This window comes from Lepisosteus platostomus, chromosome 2 (assembly GCF_059453375.1).
Source record: "Lepisosteus platostomus isolate fLepPlt1 chromosome 2, fLepPlt1.hap1, whole genome shotgun sequence".
NCBI lineage: Eukaryota > Metazoa > Chordata > Actinopteri > Semionotiformes > Lepisosteidae > Lepisosteus > Lepisosteus platostomus.
Window position 1 is genome coordinate 14,634,634 of NC_142612.1, and position 13,417 is coordinate 14,648,050.

Below are 13,417 nucleotides of genomic sequence, written 5' to 3' on the forward strand. Positions count from 1 at the left end.
TCTTGATTATTGTATATATGACTGCTGTCAGTTCTTGACGTTCTGAAATACTGACGGATGTCTTACATTTATATACAGTAGTGTTTTCCATCACTATTAATGATCTTCAGGTTTTATAGTATCCCCTAATGATCCTGCACTAACGTAATATGAATTGTTCATTTAAAGGCCTTAATTTGGTTCTGTTGATGTTCTGCACTTGTAGACTGTCACAGGTTCAGGGTGATGGAGATGGTATGAAGGCAACTTGCGTTAATCTGACAGTGAAAAATGCAAAAAGATGGTTTATTTCTATTGCTGGATGTCCAAGCCAAGAACCTTGGCAATCCAGATCGCTATCAGTAGATGAATGAATCTCAATTATATTTGGAGAAAATAACATCGGACAGCTTGCAAGACGTTTATTGTGCCGTAGCAGCCCACCCAGCTGGAAATATAATTGAATCAGGAGTTGCAGTGCCATTCTGCACATTTTTGTGAAGAGAAATAATGGTAATATACTTCGAATATCTGGCTTACTAAATGAGAAAAAATGAAAAAATCAAGTCTGTCATTTATAACTGCTTTTAAAGACTGAACAATTTAAGAAATGCAGCCCCAGATAACATACATGCATTAAAAGGAATAAACCGAGGCTTATTCTGTATGTTTTGGCTGTGACATCACTTTGTCTTTCTTGAACACGTTTCTGATTAACAATTTTGAAAGCCAGGTCTTCAGCTGGTAAAATGGTTCAAATGACTGTGAATAGACAAACCCTGAATGTCTTTCATTTTCATTTTTGAGACACTTGTATTTGTAATTATATCGTTATTAACGGTGAACAGATTTCTATGGAAGCCCGTTTCCGCCAGGGAGTAAAAAAAAACGCGCTATGGTATCTCAGAATTCCGACTTAGTATCTCAGAATTGCGACTTAGTAAGTCAGAATTTTGACTTAGTAAGTCAGAATTCTGACTTAGCAACTCAGAATTCTGACTTAGCAACTCAGAATTCTGACTTAGCAACTCAGAATTGCGACTTGGCAACTCAGAATTGCGACTTGGTAAGTCAGAATTCCGACTTAGTATCTCAGAATTGCGACTTAGCAACTCAGAATTCCGACTTAGTATCTCAGAATTGCGACTTAGCAACTCAGAATTCCGACTTCATATATCTCACATTTGCGACTTTGAAATAGCCATATTTCATTGTCTGTCCTTTTGTTATTGTAACGGATTCGGGTTCTAGGGCTTGTGCCCTCGCCGCTCCCACCCTAGTTCGTGCCTCGCTGCACTGGCTCGAACCTGAGTCTTGCCAGCTGAGCTAAAGAAGACCTTCTTTTTTTAAGTAAAAAAGGTCATACAATGGAAATACGTAAAAAGTATGTTTCAGCTTTTAGAATTGTGAATTCTTCTGTATGTGAAGTGCCTATTTCTGTATCTTATTTCATATTCTGTCTACGTAAAAAAAAAACTATTTTTAAAAAGCCCACCGTGCACTATTCCATCCGGGTACTATGGAAGCCTCACTGGCGGAAATGGGATTCTATAAAAATTAGTGTAATTAATTTGATTTTTATCAGGGCACTGTACAGGACAAGTCTTCAGGCTTATAGATCCTATGTTCCTGTACGATTCATGAAAATTGTGTAACGGAACGGCCGACATACAGGTTGTACGATCTGGTTGCAGTACACCACCCTCCCCTGCGCATAACAGGGATGCTGGCCGCCGGGGTTAAAGAAAGTGAGCCAGTGCAGCGAGGCACGAACTACAGTAGGGTGGGAGCGGCGAGGGCACAAGCCCTAGAACCCGACTCCGTTACAATAACAAAAGGACAGACAATGAAATATGGCTATTTCGAAGTCGCAAATGTGAGACATAAAGTCGGAATTCTGACTTGCTAAGTCGGAATTCTGAGTTACTAAGTCGGAATTCTGAGATACCATAGCGCGTTTTATTTTTACTCCCTGGCGGAAACGGGCTTCCATAGATTTCTCAATTTTTTAAGGTCTTAATTTAAATTTGTTAACCCAGCTTTATAAATTAAATGCTACACAAAGAGTTAATTTTTTCCTACATTTAATAAATATTATAGTGCTTTTTAAAAATGGTGACCAGGAGTAAAGCATCCCTAAAACACCTGTGTTTTTTCTTATTTCAGGAGCAACTCTGAGAATTTGAACATCAATCCTCCAGAGCCTTCGAAAGAGAAGGAGAAGCAGGGGTTCTTCCGAGCAATAAAGAAGAAGAAAAAGAAATCTCAAACGGTGGGCCCTAACCCTTTTTTAACAAGAACTACAGTAGGTCATTACTGTGAAAACGTGTATTGATCTCTTTTCAGAACTGTCTGCTGTTGTAGATGCTTTGCTCCAAGTGAAGGAAGCCCCTGTGTCAGACAAACACGCATGTTGTGTTTTAAAAAAAAATGCATGCATCCTTATAATGAAAGTGTCAAACATGATTATTTGATTAGCAATATACATTTCTTGGATATCACAGCTTTTTGAAAATCAGCAGTAATGTTCCTTTTCTGTTAGTGTTAACATTGATAGATCCATTCCTCAGGAATTCAGAAAGAAGATGCGGAAAATCCTTTGACCCCTATTAATGTTCTCATTTTTTTTCATGCAGTGTCAGATGCATGGACAGTTAAGCAAAGTAACTCATAACATGTAGCAAATAACTTCGATAGGTATTTTACAACCAATATGTCTTGACCTCAACAATTGCAGAGAGTTTGCTGCAGTATATCGGATGCTAGCACGTTGATCACTTAGTGAAACTGTCATTTTGTTAAATGTCAGTGTTAAAATGCATGCCCAAACAGCTGTCACCCTGTCAGCATTGTGCAGACTCAATCCACAGAAATGATTGTTGCAGTACTTGGGCCCTGTTCTCTTCTCAGTGATTACAATGTAGCGTGACACCTCTCTTGTGGGGCTACATTTCAATCTGATGAACATGAGGAGGTTGCTGTATCTCTTGGGACTTTTAATCCAATTTTAGCATTTGATTCCTCTCCCCAGAAAGAGGCCAGTAGATACAAGCAAAGTTAGCCACATGCTTCCCACAGAGAAATAATACAAATGGAAAGAAATTAAATAAGATGATGGATGGGTGGGTGATGGGATTGTTATCATGGTTAAGTTAAGAATTGTTCTGTTAAAATCCTTGAAGCTGTTTCTCGTTTTCTTATTCTGCTGGCTCTTTACCTTGTCACAACACTGAACACCCAGATCTGTGTGACCTTTCAAATGAGAAATGAGGTCAAGGTTCAGCCCCATCCCATTATTTCAAGCTGACTGCTGTGATACAGAGAATACATACCTGTATGGAAACACCTGGTAAAGGAGGATGAGAATCAAACAAACTGTAATTCAGCTGTGAAGTATGTGTGTAGCTAGCTAGCATTTTACACAGACCCAGGTAACTGCTCCGATCTATGGAGCTATATCTGTGATCAGCCTTGACAGCAATGCAATCTATATACTGTACCTGGGTCTGTGTTACATACAGTACAGCTTCTGGGGCTAGCTAGCAACTGATCCTGAAAAAAGTGTGTTGCAGTTTGATGTTTGCGATTAATGTTGGCCTGAAGGATTCGGATAAAAGCATGTTTGATGTGTTCTCAGTGTGGAATACATAAATATTATTCCCTTAAAAGAAGGGAGATAGCATTCATATTCAGTCCTAGGTATTCATGTTGGGGAAAAAATTTCATATAAAATTTAATACACTGTACATAGGCACATGGTGTATGCCGTATCTCTCTTTGACCAGCAAGGGTCACTCTGTGATAATGCGTAAATGCCTCCAAAGTCTTCAGGTTCTTTTATGTGTGGGCTGGACTTACTCATACAAACCTCCTGTGAAATGCTTTTGTGTTTTGGTCCTTTTACAGAACAGAGCATAACACAGCTGCAACTCATTAGAGAAGCAATATTTCAGCACTGTGCACTTGCAAAGCATGTCTTGATATACTGTTTGATTATAAAATTGTGCACCATGTGTTTCTTACATTTTCCAATGTGCCATTAGTGTTTTGCATCTTATGTTGCAGACAGAAAACACCGATGGAAAGAATCCCAGCATCAAGAAATGCCTTTTTCCTCTTTTTAACTCAAAGAATAATATAAAGCATAGCTCTTCTTTGAAAGCCCTCCCTGTAATCACTTCGCCCATGGTATTCGGTTTATATACTGCACCCTAATCTTTTCCAGTAACAAGACTGCAACTGCATGCTATTAACATGTTTAATACATTGTAATTTGTGTATATAATTCCCATTATATTCTCTACAGGGAGCCATGACCAGATGTGTCAAATGTGTTATTTTTCTTCCTTTATCATTGATGTCTTGAGGTATTTAAGGTAATCAATATTTAGGAATTTAGGGTTCAACGGCTTGAAGATTTCAAATACACATAAAGAAACAGGCCTTTGGCTTGTCAGATCTCACGTAATACATGATTTGGAAGAAACGGTGTTTACTTATGTCCTCACTCATAAAAATGCCAGTGGTGTAGTCATTGTTTGAGGCTTCCTTATTCTCTCTTGTCATATACAGTATACTGTAGGTCTTGCCTCTGAATACTTGTCAACTGCAAAAGTGGGCATTGATAACTAGGCATTTACCTGTATTCTGGGCAGATTTACAATAAAAATAGTATCTTAATTGAAACTGCTGTTTTCCATTACCTTTTAGCACCATCACAGCTAAAGAATAAAAAAGTCCTTTTCACCTAAGTGAAAAGTTTCTGTTTCAACATACCATCTATTATATCTTGTCTGCCTGGCAGTCTATCTAGCACCATACACAGTACCTTGCAAAAATATTGTGACCTTTCCTATGATGTCCTGTTTTATGAAATAAAAAAAACAATGTGTATCTGATTTTAAGGTAGGTTATAGTAAATGTCAGCAAAAAAAAAAGGAAAAAATACACTGATTGTACCAGTATTCAGACCTGTAAACTCGGTATTTGGTGGAAGATCATTTGGTAGCAATTCCAGCTGCAAGTCTTTTTGGGTAAGTCTCTGGCTTGGTGCCGTTTTTGCCCGTTAATCTTGGCAGATTTGCTCAAGCTCTCAAGTTGCCTGTCACTTATGGACAGCAGGTCTCAAGTCTTTTCTCAGAGTCTCAATAGGAGTCAAGTCAGGTCTTTGACTGGGCCACTCAAGGACATTCACATTCTTATTCTTGAGCCGCTCCTATGTAGCTTTGGCCCTTTGGGACATTCACTGGCTGAAGGTGTATTTTCATCCCAGTTTTAGGTCTTTAGAAGATTGATTGGTTTTCCTTTAAGATTCATCTCACAGACAAAGCTGCACCTTACTGTATCTAAGATTCCAAACTCCCGCAGATGAGAAGTAGCCCCATAACTTAGTTATGGTAAAGTCAACCAGGATGCTTATAGAGATCTGCTGTGTACTACAGCATTGCATTTGCATTTAGACCACAGAACAAATGTTGCTATATTTGCAGTCTATCATAAATGCTTTGTTGTAAACTCAATGCAGGGTTAGATGTATGTTTTTTTCAGTAGCAGCTTCCTTCTTGCCATTCTGACTCATGGCGGTTTTCTCCTTTCTCGGCTTTTGAACGATGTAGTTTTTTCAAAGTTACTGTTGCTTTCAAAGGGGGCATTCTTAACTGGTTTCCTCCTTGCCTGGCTGCTCAGCTTGGAGGGTCAGTCTGATCTAGGCAGACTGGTATAACACACCTTCAACTTCTTAATGAGCTTCTCACTCTTCGTGATTGAATCTCTGTGGGAACTTCACTACCAGACTGAGGTAACTAAAGAGAGGTGTATTTATTCTGAAGTCACATGAACCATTATTCCACACACAGGCCAATCAACTACGCGGAGTATGTGGCTTGTTAAAGTAATTTAGTGCACATAAATTAATTCGGGTTTCCCAGAGCAAAGAAATTTAATATGCAATCATGATGTTTCCATTTTACTTTCATAATAGTTAATTACTTCTTGGTTTTGTGGTTTTGCTTTGAATGTGTGACGTAGGTTATATACAATATTTATGTAACATTAATTGCTACTTCAGAGTGTCATGACTGTCAGTGAACAAATAAAGTTGGCCAAGTTCTATATGATTAAATCCAAATGTGGTTATCAGACAAGGCTAAATGGCTTTGTCTGCTTTGTAACCTTTCTTATGTTCTTCCCTGGGGGACCAGTTTCAGCCTGGAGAAAGCCACTGAAGATAAAAGCACCCAGGCTCCTAGGCGTCTTGTCACCTGATCTTTTCAATAAACGCGTCAGTTGTTCATTTCATGAACCAGAATAAGAGTTGTTTGAACCACTGAGAATTCAAAGGGACCCAGAGTCATCTGCAGGATCAGGCCTGGCCCTTTCTTCCTGTGCTGTAGCTCCTGTGAAAAGAAACATTTGATGGAACTGGTGCATGGTCTCCTGGAGTCACTCGATAAGCCCAGTGCAATGTGATGTTACTATAGAATCAGCACCTGCTGAACTGCTTGACAATGTCCTGGTTTATTTCCCCCTTTGCAGCTTTTCAGCTAACAGCATGTGACACAGGTTTTGGGGTGCGGGTGTGACTGGGAAGGGTCATGCATGATTCCTCGGCCTTGTCTGCCGAAACTGGTTGTTGCTTGCCGAAGGTGCACGCGGCTGCCCATAGCATATTCCAAAACCTGCTCAGCATCCCAGGGTCGTGTGCGGGAGAGGACACCGACAGGCTGTAGTCAAGCATAGGGATATTTTTTACATGGGATTTTTAAATAGTCTTTGAACGGCTGTGTTCAGCTCTCCTCCACAGTCAAGAGTTTTGTTTTTTACGCTGCAGTTATGACTGTTATAGATGACTGTGGCAAAGCTGATTTATGCAGCTGTTAGAATTGTGGCATTGTCACCACTGTTGTTTAAAATGGAGCTAGCAGGAACATTGTTTTAAATAAATGCAGGAGCCACTCTAAACTGCAGTCGTCACCTGAGCCAGCTACAGAACAGCGATCGAGAGTTGTTGTTTTGGGAGTAGCAGTTGTTAATCAATTCCCCCTGTAGTAAAGTTGTATTGTTTTATTGTTGACTGAAGTGCTAATAACTCTGTAATATATACTTGATAGTTTGATTATTTGTCAGATGAGCAAAGCCATTTACTAACATTATTATGCCTTTGAGATGCTTAGTTTATATTAGTGCTCAATGGCAGAAGCTCAGAAATAAAAAAAATCTTGACTACTGTTATGATGAAGAAGCACTGCACGTTATAAATGCAATGCCTGTGCAGTGCAGAGCAGAGTGTAAAACAATGTCCTTTGAGAGATAATTGACATGTAGGCGGGATTTGGTGATTAGAGCAAAGAATGTTTTTGAGTACAGTGTACCGAATAACACAGTTCACATTATTGAAATGAATTTGTATTGCCACCCCCATAGCAGTGCAGTTTGAAAGCCAGCTATTTGTGAAATGTGCACAGTAAATTAACCGCTGGTTCAGGTGGAGTATGCAGTGGCTCATGTTGCATCTCTACAGTTTGCAGTCTTTTTCACATCCAGGTACTGTATATTTCCAGTGTAAATGCTCCACTAGCTTGCATTGCTTGTATTTAGTCTAGAACCCTCAGCCTCTGACCTTTCGATGACTAAATACAGTAGTGGCGTTAGTTGTTTCCTTTTCCCTGGGTGGTCTGAACACGTTTTTGAATCGAGAGCACTTGCTTACTGGGCAGTTAAAGACGTTTGGGTTTCAACAGTTCCGAGTGAAACCTCCGTGTCTGCTGTCATCTCCTGTGCAACAGGTTCCCAGTGACGGGCAGGACCACCTGGCTGTCCAGAAGGCTATCCGCTCCTCCAACCACCAGAGCAGCCGTCACAGGAACAGAGACCGAGACCGAGAAAGGGATCGAGACCACGACCGAGACAGAGAAAGGGAGAGGGACAGAGAATGGCCTGATAAGATGACAGAGGTCCATTCTCAGGTAAGCACTTTCACTAAAAGAAATGGTTTAAAGACTAGACTTATCCAAATAAAAAAAGCAAGTGTTAAATGGGTACTACTGTCCTGTGGAGAACGTCTATAGCACTTGAAATGTATCAAGAGAAAGAGTCTTAAGAGCTGTACCACTGCTTCAGTAGTTGTGCCAATTCAAAACGTGCTCTGTCAGTAGTATCAGCATGAGAACGTGAGAGAGCCCATGAAAGGCAGGCCTCCAGGGCGGGTTTGTATACCCTAGCTTTGCACACACTTGGACACTTGTGCTTCGGCAGTCGCGGCTTGTTTTTGGAAACACATTTCTGAATGTGATCATTGACTTTTCCCGACTCATGCTTCTGCCTTTTCTCCGCCCTCCCCCAGAGCCAGCCTTTAAAGTCTCTTCGCAAGCTCCTGCACCTCTCTTCTTCAACCGCCAACCACTCGGCCCCCTCTGAACTGCGCTTCCAGCCCCTTCCCAATCCGCCCTCCAAAGGCGGCTTCAGCGACGGGCGGGGTCACCCCAGCAGCGGTTCCTCGCAGCCCAAGAGCCGTGCGGCCTTCCAGCTCCCCGGGCAGATCGAGTCCAGCTGGCACGTGTCCGCGCTGAACCGCTCCTCCGCCGAGGGGACCCCTTACCCTGACCAAATGCCCTCAAAGGGTGGCCAGAACGGGCACAGCTTTAGCCGGTCTTCTCGATCCCGGATGCCAAACCTCAATGACTTGAAAGAAACAGCTCTGTAGGGTCTCCAGCTTCCTCGCTCTCGCCCCCGAGACCGCCCCGCGGTCCTGTCTGCTACCCGGTGAACGTCCCATCCTGACAGGACAAAAACTTCAGAAGTGGGCTCTGTAAAGCAGGTGTGCCCTCACTCAGAGGATAGTGATCTAAATATATGTCTTAATTTTTTTTAAGCTTCCATATTTGATAGAATTTGTAATATTATTTATGAAGCTCAGATTACAACTTTCCTGTTTTAAAGTACGTTACAGGCTAAAAAAGGTGATTTTAAAGTATGGTGGGAAAATTAGAGTGCAAGTGCTTTAGTTTATTTATAAAACACAACAAAATATGAAACTTTCCCATCGCAGTTAAATATTTCAGCGAGTTTCTTTCCAAGTATGTCTTTCAGTATTTAGGTTTTTCAAAATTTAGCAGTACTGGTATAATATACCCCATGTCTGTTTTTGTCTCAATTTTTCATGGAAATGTTATAATCTTAACCCAGTAACTTAATTTAACTATGGCTTAAGGGGCTGCCTTTTCGACCAGACTGGTAAAAGACTTGTTGACTGACTCACTGTTGCACATTTTTTTGCCAGATTTCTTGTATTCTGGAATTTCTGGTGGCAACTAACTCTTCCATGAAGAATGTAAAACTTTGGCTGTTCAACATTACTTTTTTCTCCTCGGAAAGGTTAATCACAAGGCCAGCATGCATTTTGTTAGTTTCTAAATGACATACCTCTACGAACGTAGTCTATTGCTTTTCTGAGAGTTTTTCAGTGGAGAGACTAGACAGCCTGTTGGCACTATTTCTGTGCGTTATTCAGTGGGCAATAACTTCCGTAAAGGGTAGCGCAGTGTTTTGCTGTGCATTTTGTTGTAAATGCGTTTCTTGAGGTGAATTCTTTGTGTAATTTCTTGAAGATTGAAAGACAGTACTGTTATCAAAATTCTAAGCCTTTGATACTTAACAGTAATTAATTACAGGAAAAAGTGTTAATTGCTTTTAGATTGATGAGTCCAGAGAAAATGGTAGAAAATAGGTTTTGCTCCGGTGGGTGATAGAAAATGAGACTAAAGCAGATGTTACCTAAAGTGTCCTCCAATCTGTAGAGCATCTGTGCTCAGCTTGAAAAGATCTTACTTTCTCCATTTTCTTTGCTGATTAGCTCTGATCAGATGCCATTCATAGAAATGTGTGATTGTTGATTTTGATACTTGAGAGTTTTTCAAAATAACTTTTTACAGCATTATCAAGACCAGGATAGCACCACCCTCCAGAATTAATCAATTCTGATGTCACTGTCAACACAAGAAAATACTATTGCTGACAATGTAACTTGTGCCGGCAATGCTTCATCTCAAAATCCAGTCTGAGAATTCACACATCAAGAAGTCACAAGCAGATTTTAGTCTATTGTAAGCTTGTTTATGTACAATGTTTGGGTGAAGCCAGACTTGAAGTGGTTTTCCCTTCTCTTTTTCTTTCTGTTTCACTGAAATTACTTTCCTGTTGGATGCCAGTAATTCAAGCTCAATTCATCTGTCACCTCTCATAAGAAGAACATTTGACATCTGTGTCTGTGTATCATGTGTGATTAGACCTTGGATTTGAACTGCCTTCTCTGGCACCTCTGAGTACCCAACCCACATGGTCCACATGAGGGTGAACCATATCCACACTATGACACTATGGGGATATGACACTATGAGATGTCATTTACAAAAACCCAAACCCTCACCTTGAGAGGGTTGAATTCCTTTTGAGCATCCTAGGCAGTGATGTCATTATAATGTCCCAACTTACACTGATACCCGTTTACCTCTTCACCTCTAAACTCTGCAGCAACATCAGTAATGGACAGAGATCAGTCTAGTGAAAAGGGGCAACGGCATCCTCTACAGCATGAGTCTAAATGTCATTGGAACATCAGTTTCTTGTAAATTTTAAGCCCGTTACCCTGCACAGTGCTTACAAGACTCAAAACCCCTATGCCAAAGGGCCTACCTCTCAGCGTTGGCATCTGATTCAAATGCTATTAAAAGTATTGGGGAGTGACATAACTCTGTTATTCTTTGAGACTTATCAATACCAGCTCACACCACTTCTCTATGCATTCTGCAAAAATAGTGTTACATCAGACAACCACCACAGAAGCAAGCCATTGGGATGCGTTTGTTTTGAACTTAAGGGCAATTTAGGATTCAACCCCTTTTATCTGACTGTGTTTTACAGTTCAGTTTCTCCAGATTGCTGTGTCCCTGAGGCAAGCCTCTCAGTTCTGTACTTTATTCCCTTCCCCACTTTGAGCAGCTGATGGACAAAAGCAGCCTTGCCTGGAGCAAAACGCTTGTCGAATAGCTGCATGTTAAGCCACAGCCAGATGCCAGCAGTCCAAAGCAGTTGCTCCAGACTCTTATCATAAGTGCCTCTGCAGTTTTAAACCTTATTAAAATGGTCAAGATAAATCAGGTCAGACTTGCCTCAGATTGTTCAGGTTCAAGTTGTGAATGTAACGGAGTGAATTATTGTCTCTCCTCAACACCTATTGCCTAACTATCGCCCAAACAAAATTAGGCTTCAACATTGAAATTGTTTATTTTTTTTTATAATACTGTGTTTTTTGAACTCCCAATGTAATTCATTTTTGTTTCCTGCAACATCAAATTGTCATCTTTGTGTAATGCAGTCCAATTAAATCCCATCCTTTCTGAAAAAGTGAATGTCATATTTTGAGAAAGGTGTGTATCAGGATTGAGGGAGGGACTGTGTTCTGAAATGTTGTCAATCTTGACATGAGTTCTGCTACCCGGTGTTCTCTGTGGTATTTTAGAGTGACAATTTGTAATGTTTTCAAGGAGCCTGTTGCACATCTGTAGCAAAAGATGTGCCAGAACTCTTTGCACATCCAGACAGGAGATCAAACAAAAACAACTTACAGAGCAAGCCAAATAAACCAGACGGTTAGTACAAAGCATCCTTTTATTTTAGCGTTCATTTGTTATTTATAAAAGCACTTCAGTAGTCACAGGTACAACGAAAAGAATATTCATCAATTAAGAATATATTATAAATATGTAAAATGTAAATTGAATGTTAGAAAATAGCAAATATCAATAAAAGCTGGAAATAGCAATACAATGTAAAAAAAACAGAAAATGTATTTGTTATCTTTTAAAAGCGGCTTTACACTGGCGATGTGCTTATAAATATATATTATCTATTTTAGTACCATTATGTCCTTTGTAAATACTTGTCAGAGTGTATTAGATGCCAATTAATGCATTGTTAGATAAAAAGTAACCTATGTGTTTGTTAGAGAACTTATTGAAAAAATATTTTATTGAAGAACTGAAAGATTATTGAGACCCTTGTTCCTCTTCTTCCTTTGGTATCATCTTCAAAAGCCTGAGGACTCTGATTTAGCGTACTTGTGCAACAGTGAGCCATTTCTTCTTACCAGTCTGAGTGTGAAAATAACTATTAATCTGATGCTAAGGTTCTTGGGATAAATGTTAATTATTCTAATTGTATTTTACAAATATATATGTGTATATACAAAGGGGAGGGAAAGTAGCTTGGTTAATTCTTTTATTGTTTTTCTTAAAGATGCACTTTAAACAGGCTTTATAGAGTCAGAACAGTAACTTCTCTTTGTATTCAGTGCTCATATAATCTATATTAAATACAGGTTTCGGTTTCAGCCTAAGTGCCAACAAATGACTGGCACAGACTTTTGTATTGTATTTGCGTTTTGTGTGTTCAGGGTATGTAAACTGAAAGTGTGTATCTGCTGTTTCTGTTTTGCAGAGGTTAACGTCTTTTTTTATTTCTGGAGTGATTGTTGTGTTATACAACACTGTATTATATTAATACCAATGCGTGATGATTTATTTGGTAATATTTATAAAACTTTATAGACAACTTTAAGTGAAACATCAGAAACTTACAATAAAAATGGTCAGGTGGATTTTAAGTTAGTTTTCTGTGTATGTGTCTGTATACCAGACACAGTCAAAACTGGTAGCACATTTATTTTTATTTTTTATTTTGTCTGTATACAATATATATTCCTTTGGAAGCTCTGTCATACTAGTATTACCTAAAGAATAAAGGGACCTAAGAATTGATGGTTGGGTATCTAACACTACTATTAATGTTTACATCTGTTACATTCAAAGGTTCTTGAAATAAAACAAATGAATGGACTATCAGTTTTTTTGTATGAATTGCTGATGATTTCTATTGATTTGTCTATTGATTTGTCATGATTTCTAAAGGAGAAGCTCCTTAATACTTTAATAATAAAGTATTAAGCAAGGAAAAACCTGCCCAGCACTGAACACAGAATCAAAACCAGAGGAAATTGTCTGGAAATCATTGATGAACATTTGAATTCAATTGCAATCCACTGTATTTTCAAGATTCCAGTTTAAGAGATGAACATACTGTAGGTCTGAAAATACTTTTCAGCGCATTTTCCTGTGATTCTCTGTCTCTGTCTGATTTTCTACCTATTACTCATTGAAGATGTCCCCTGTTTTTACATCATGCTACTCAATACACGTATGTAGCAGATAAAGCTCATCTTGTGATAACTCAGAAGAAACACATCTAATTTTAATGTTTTCATGAAAATGTAGGTATTTGTGGTAAAAGAACATACTGTAAGTAAATGAGAAGAGGTCATTAAGCCCATCTCTAGCCAGCCTGTTTGCTATTAGAAAATTGCTCCAAGGATTTAATCACTACTCTG

The 13,417-nt window shown here is 39.3% G+C and overlaps 1 protein-coding gene across 7 annotated transcripts in view; it reads left to right on the forward strand.

The window, feature by feature from the left end:
* Positions 1-12,875, forward strand: part of LOC148675986 (cyclin-dependent kinase-like 5) — a 98,261-nt gene extending 85,386 nt beyond the window's left edge. For 5 of the 7 annotated variants that reach the window (XM_088599562.1, XM_088599596.1, XM_088599580.1 and 2 more), the window contains 4 exons: positions 2,146-2,251; positions 4,045-4,167; positions 7,764-7,943; positions 8,321-12,875. In XM_088599562.1, coding sequence (XP_088455688.1) covers positions 2,146-2,251; positions 4,045-4,167; positions 7,764-7,943; positions 8,321-8,680 — 769 coding nt within the window. In that variant the 3' untranslated portion in view covers positions 8,681-12,875. The remainder of the gene's footprint in view (positions 1-2,145; positions 2,252-4,044; positions 4,168-7,763; positions 7,944-8,320) is intronic. The other 2 variants (XM_088599607.1, XM_088599617.1) reach the window with 1 other exon arrangement.
* The last annotated feature ends 542 nt before the right edge of the window (positions 12,876-13,417 follow it).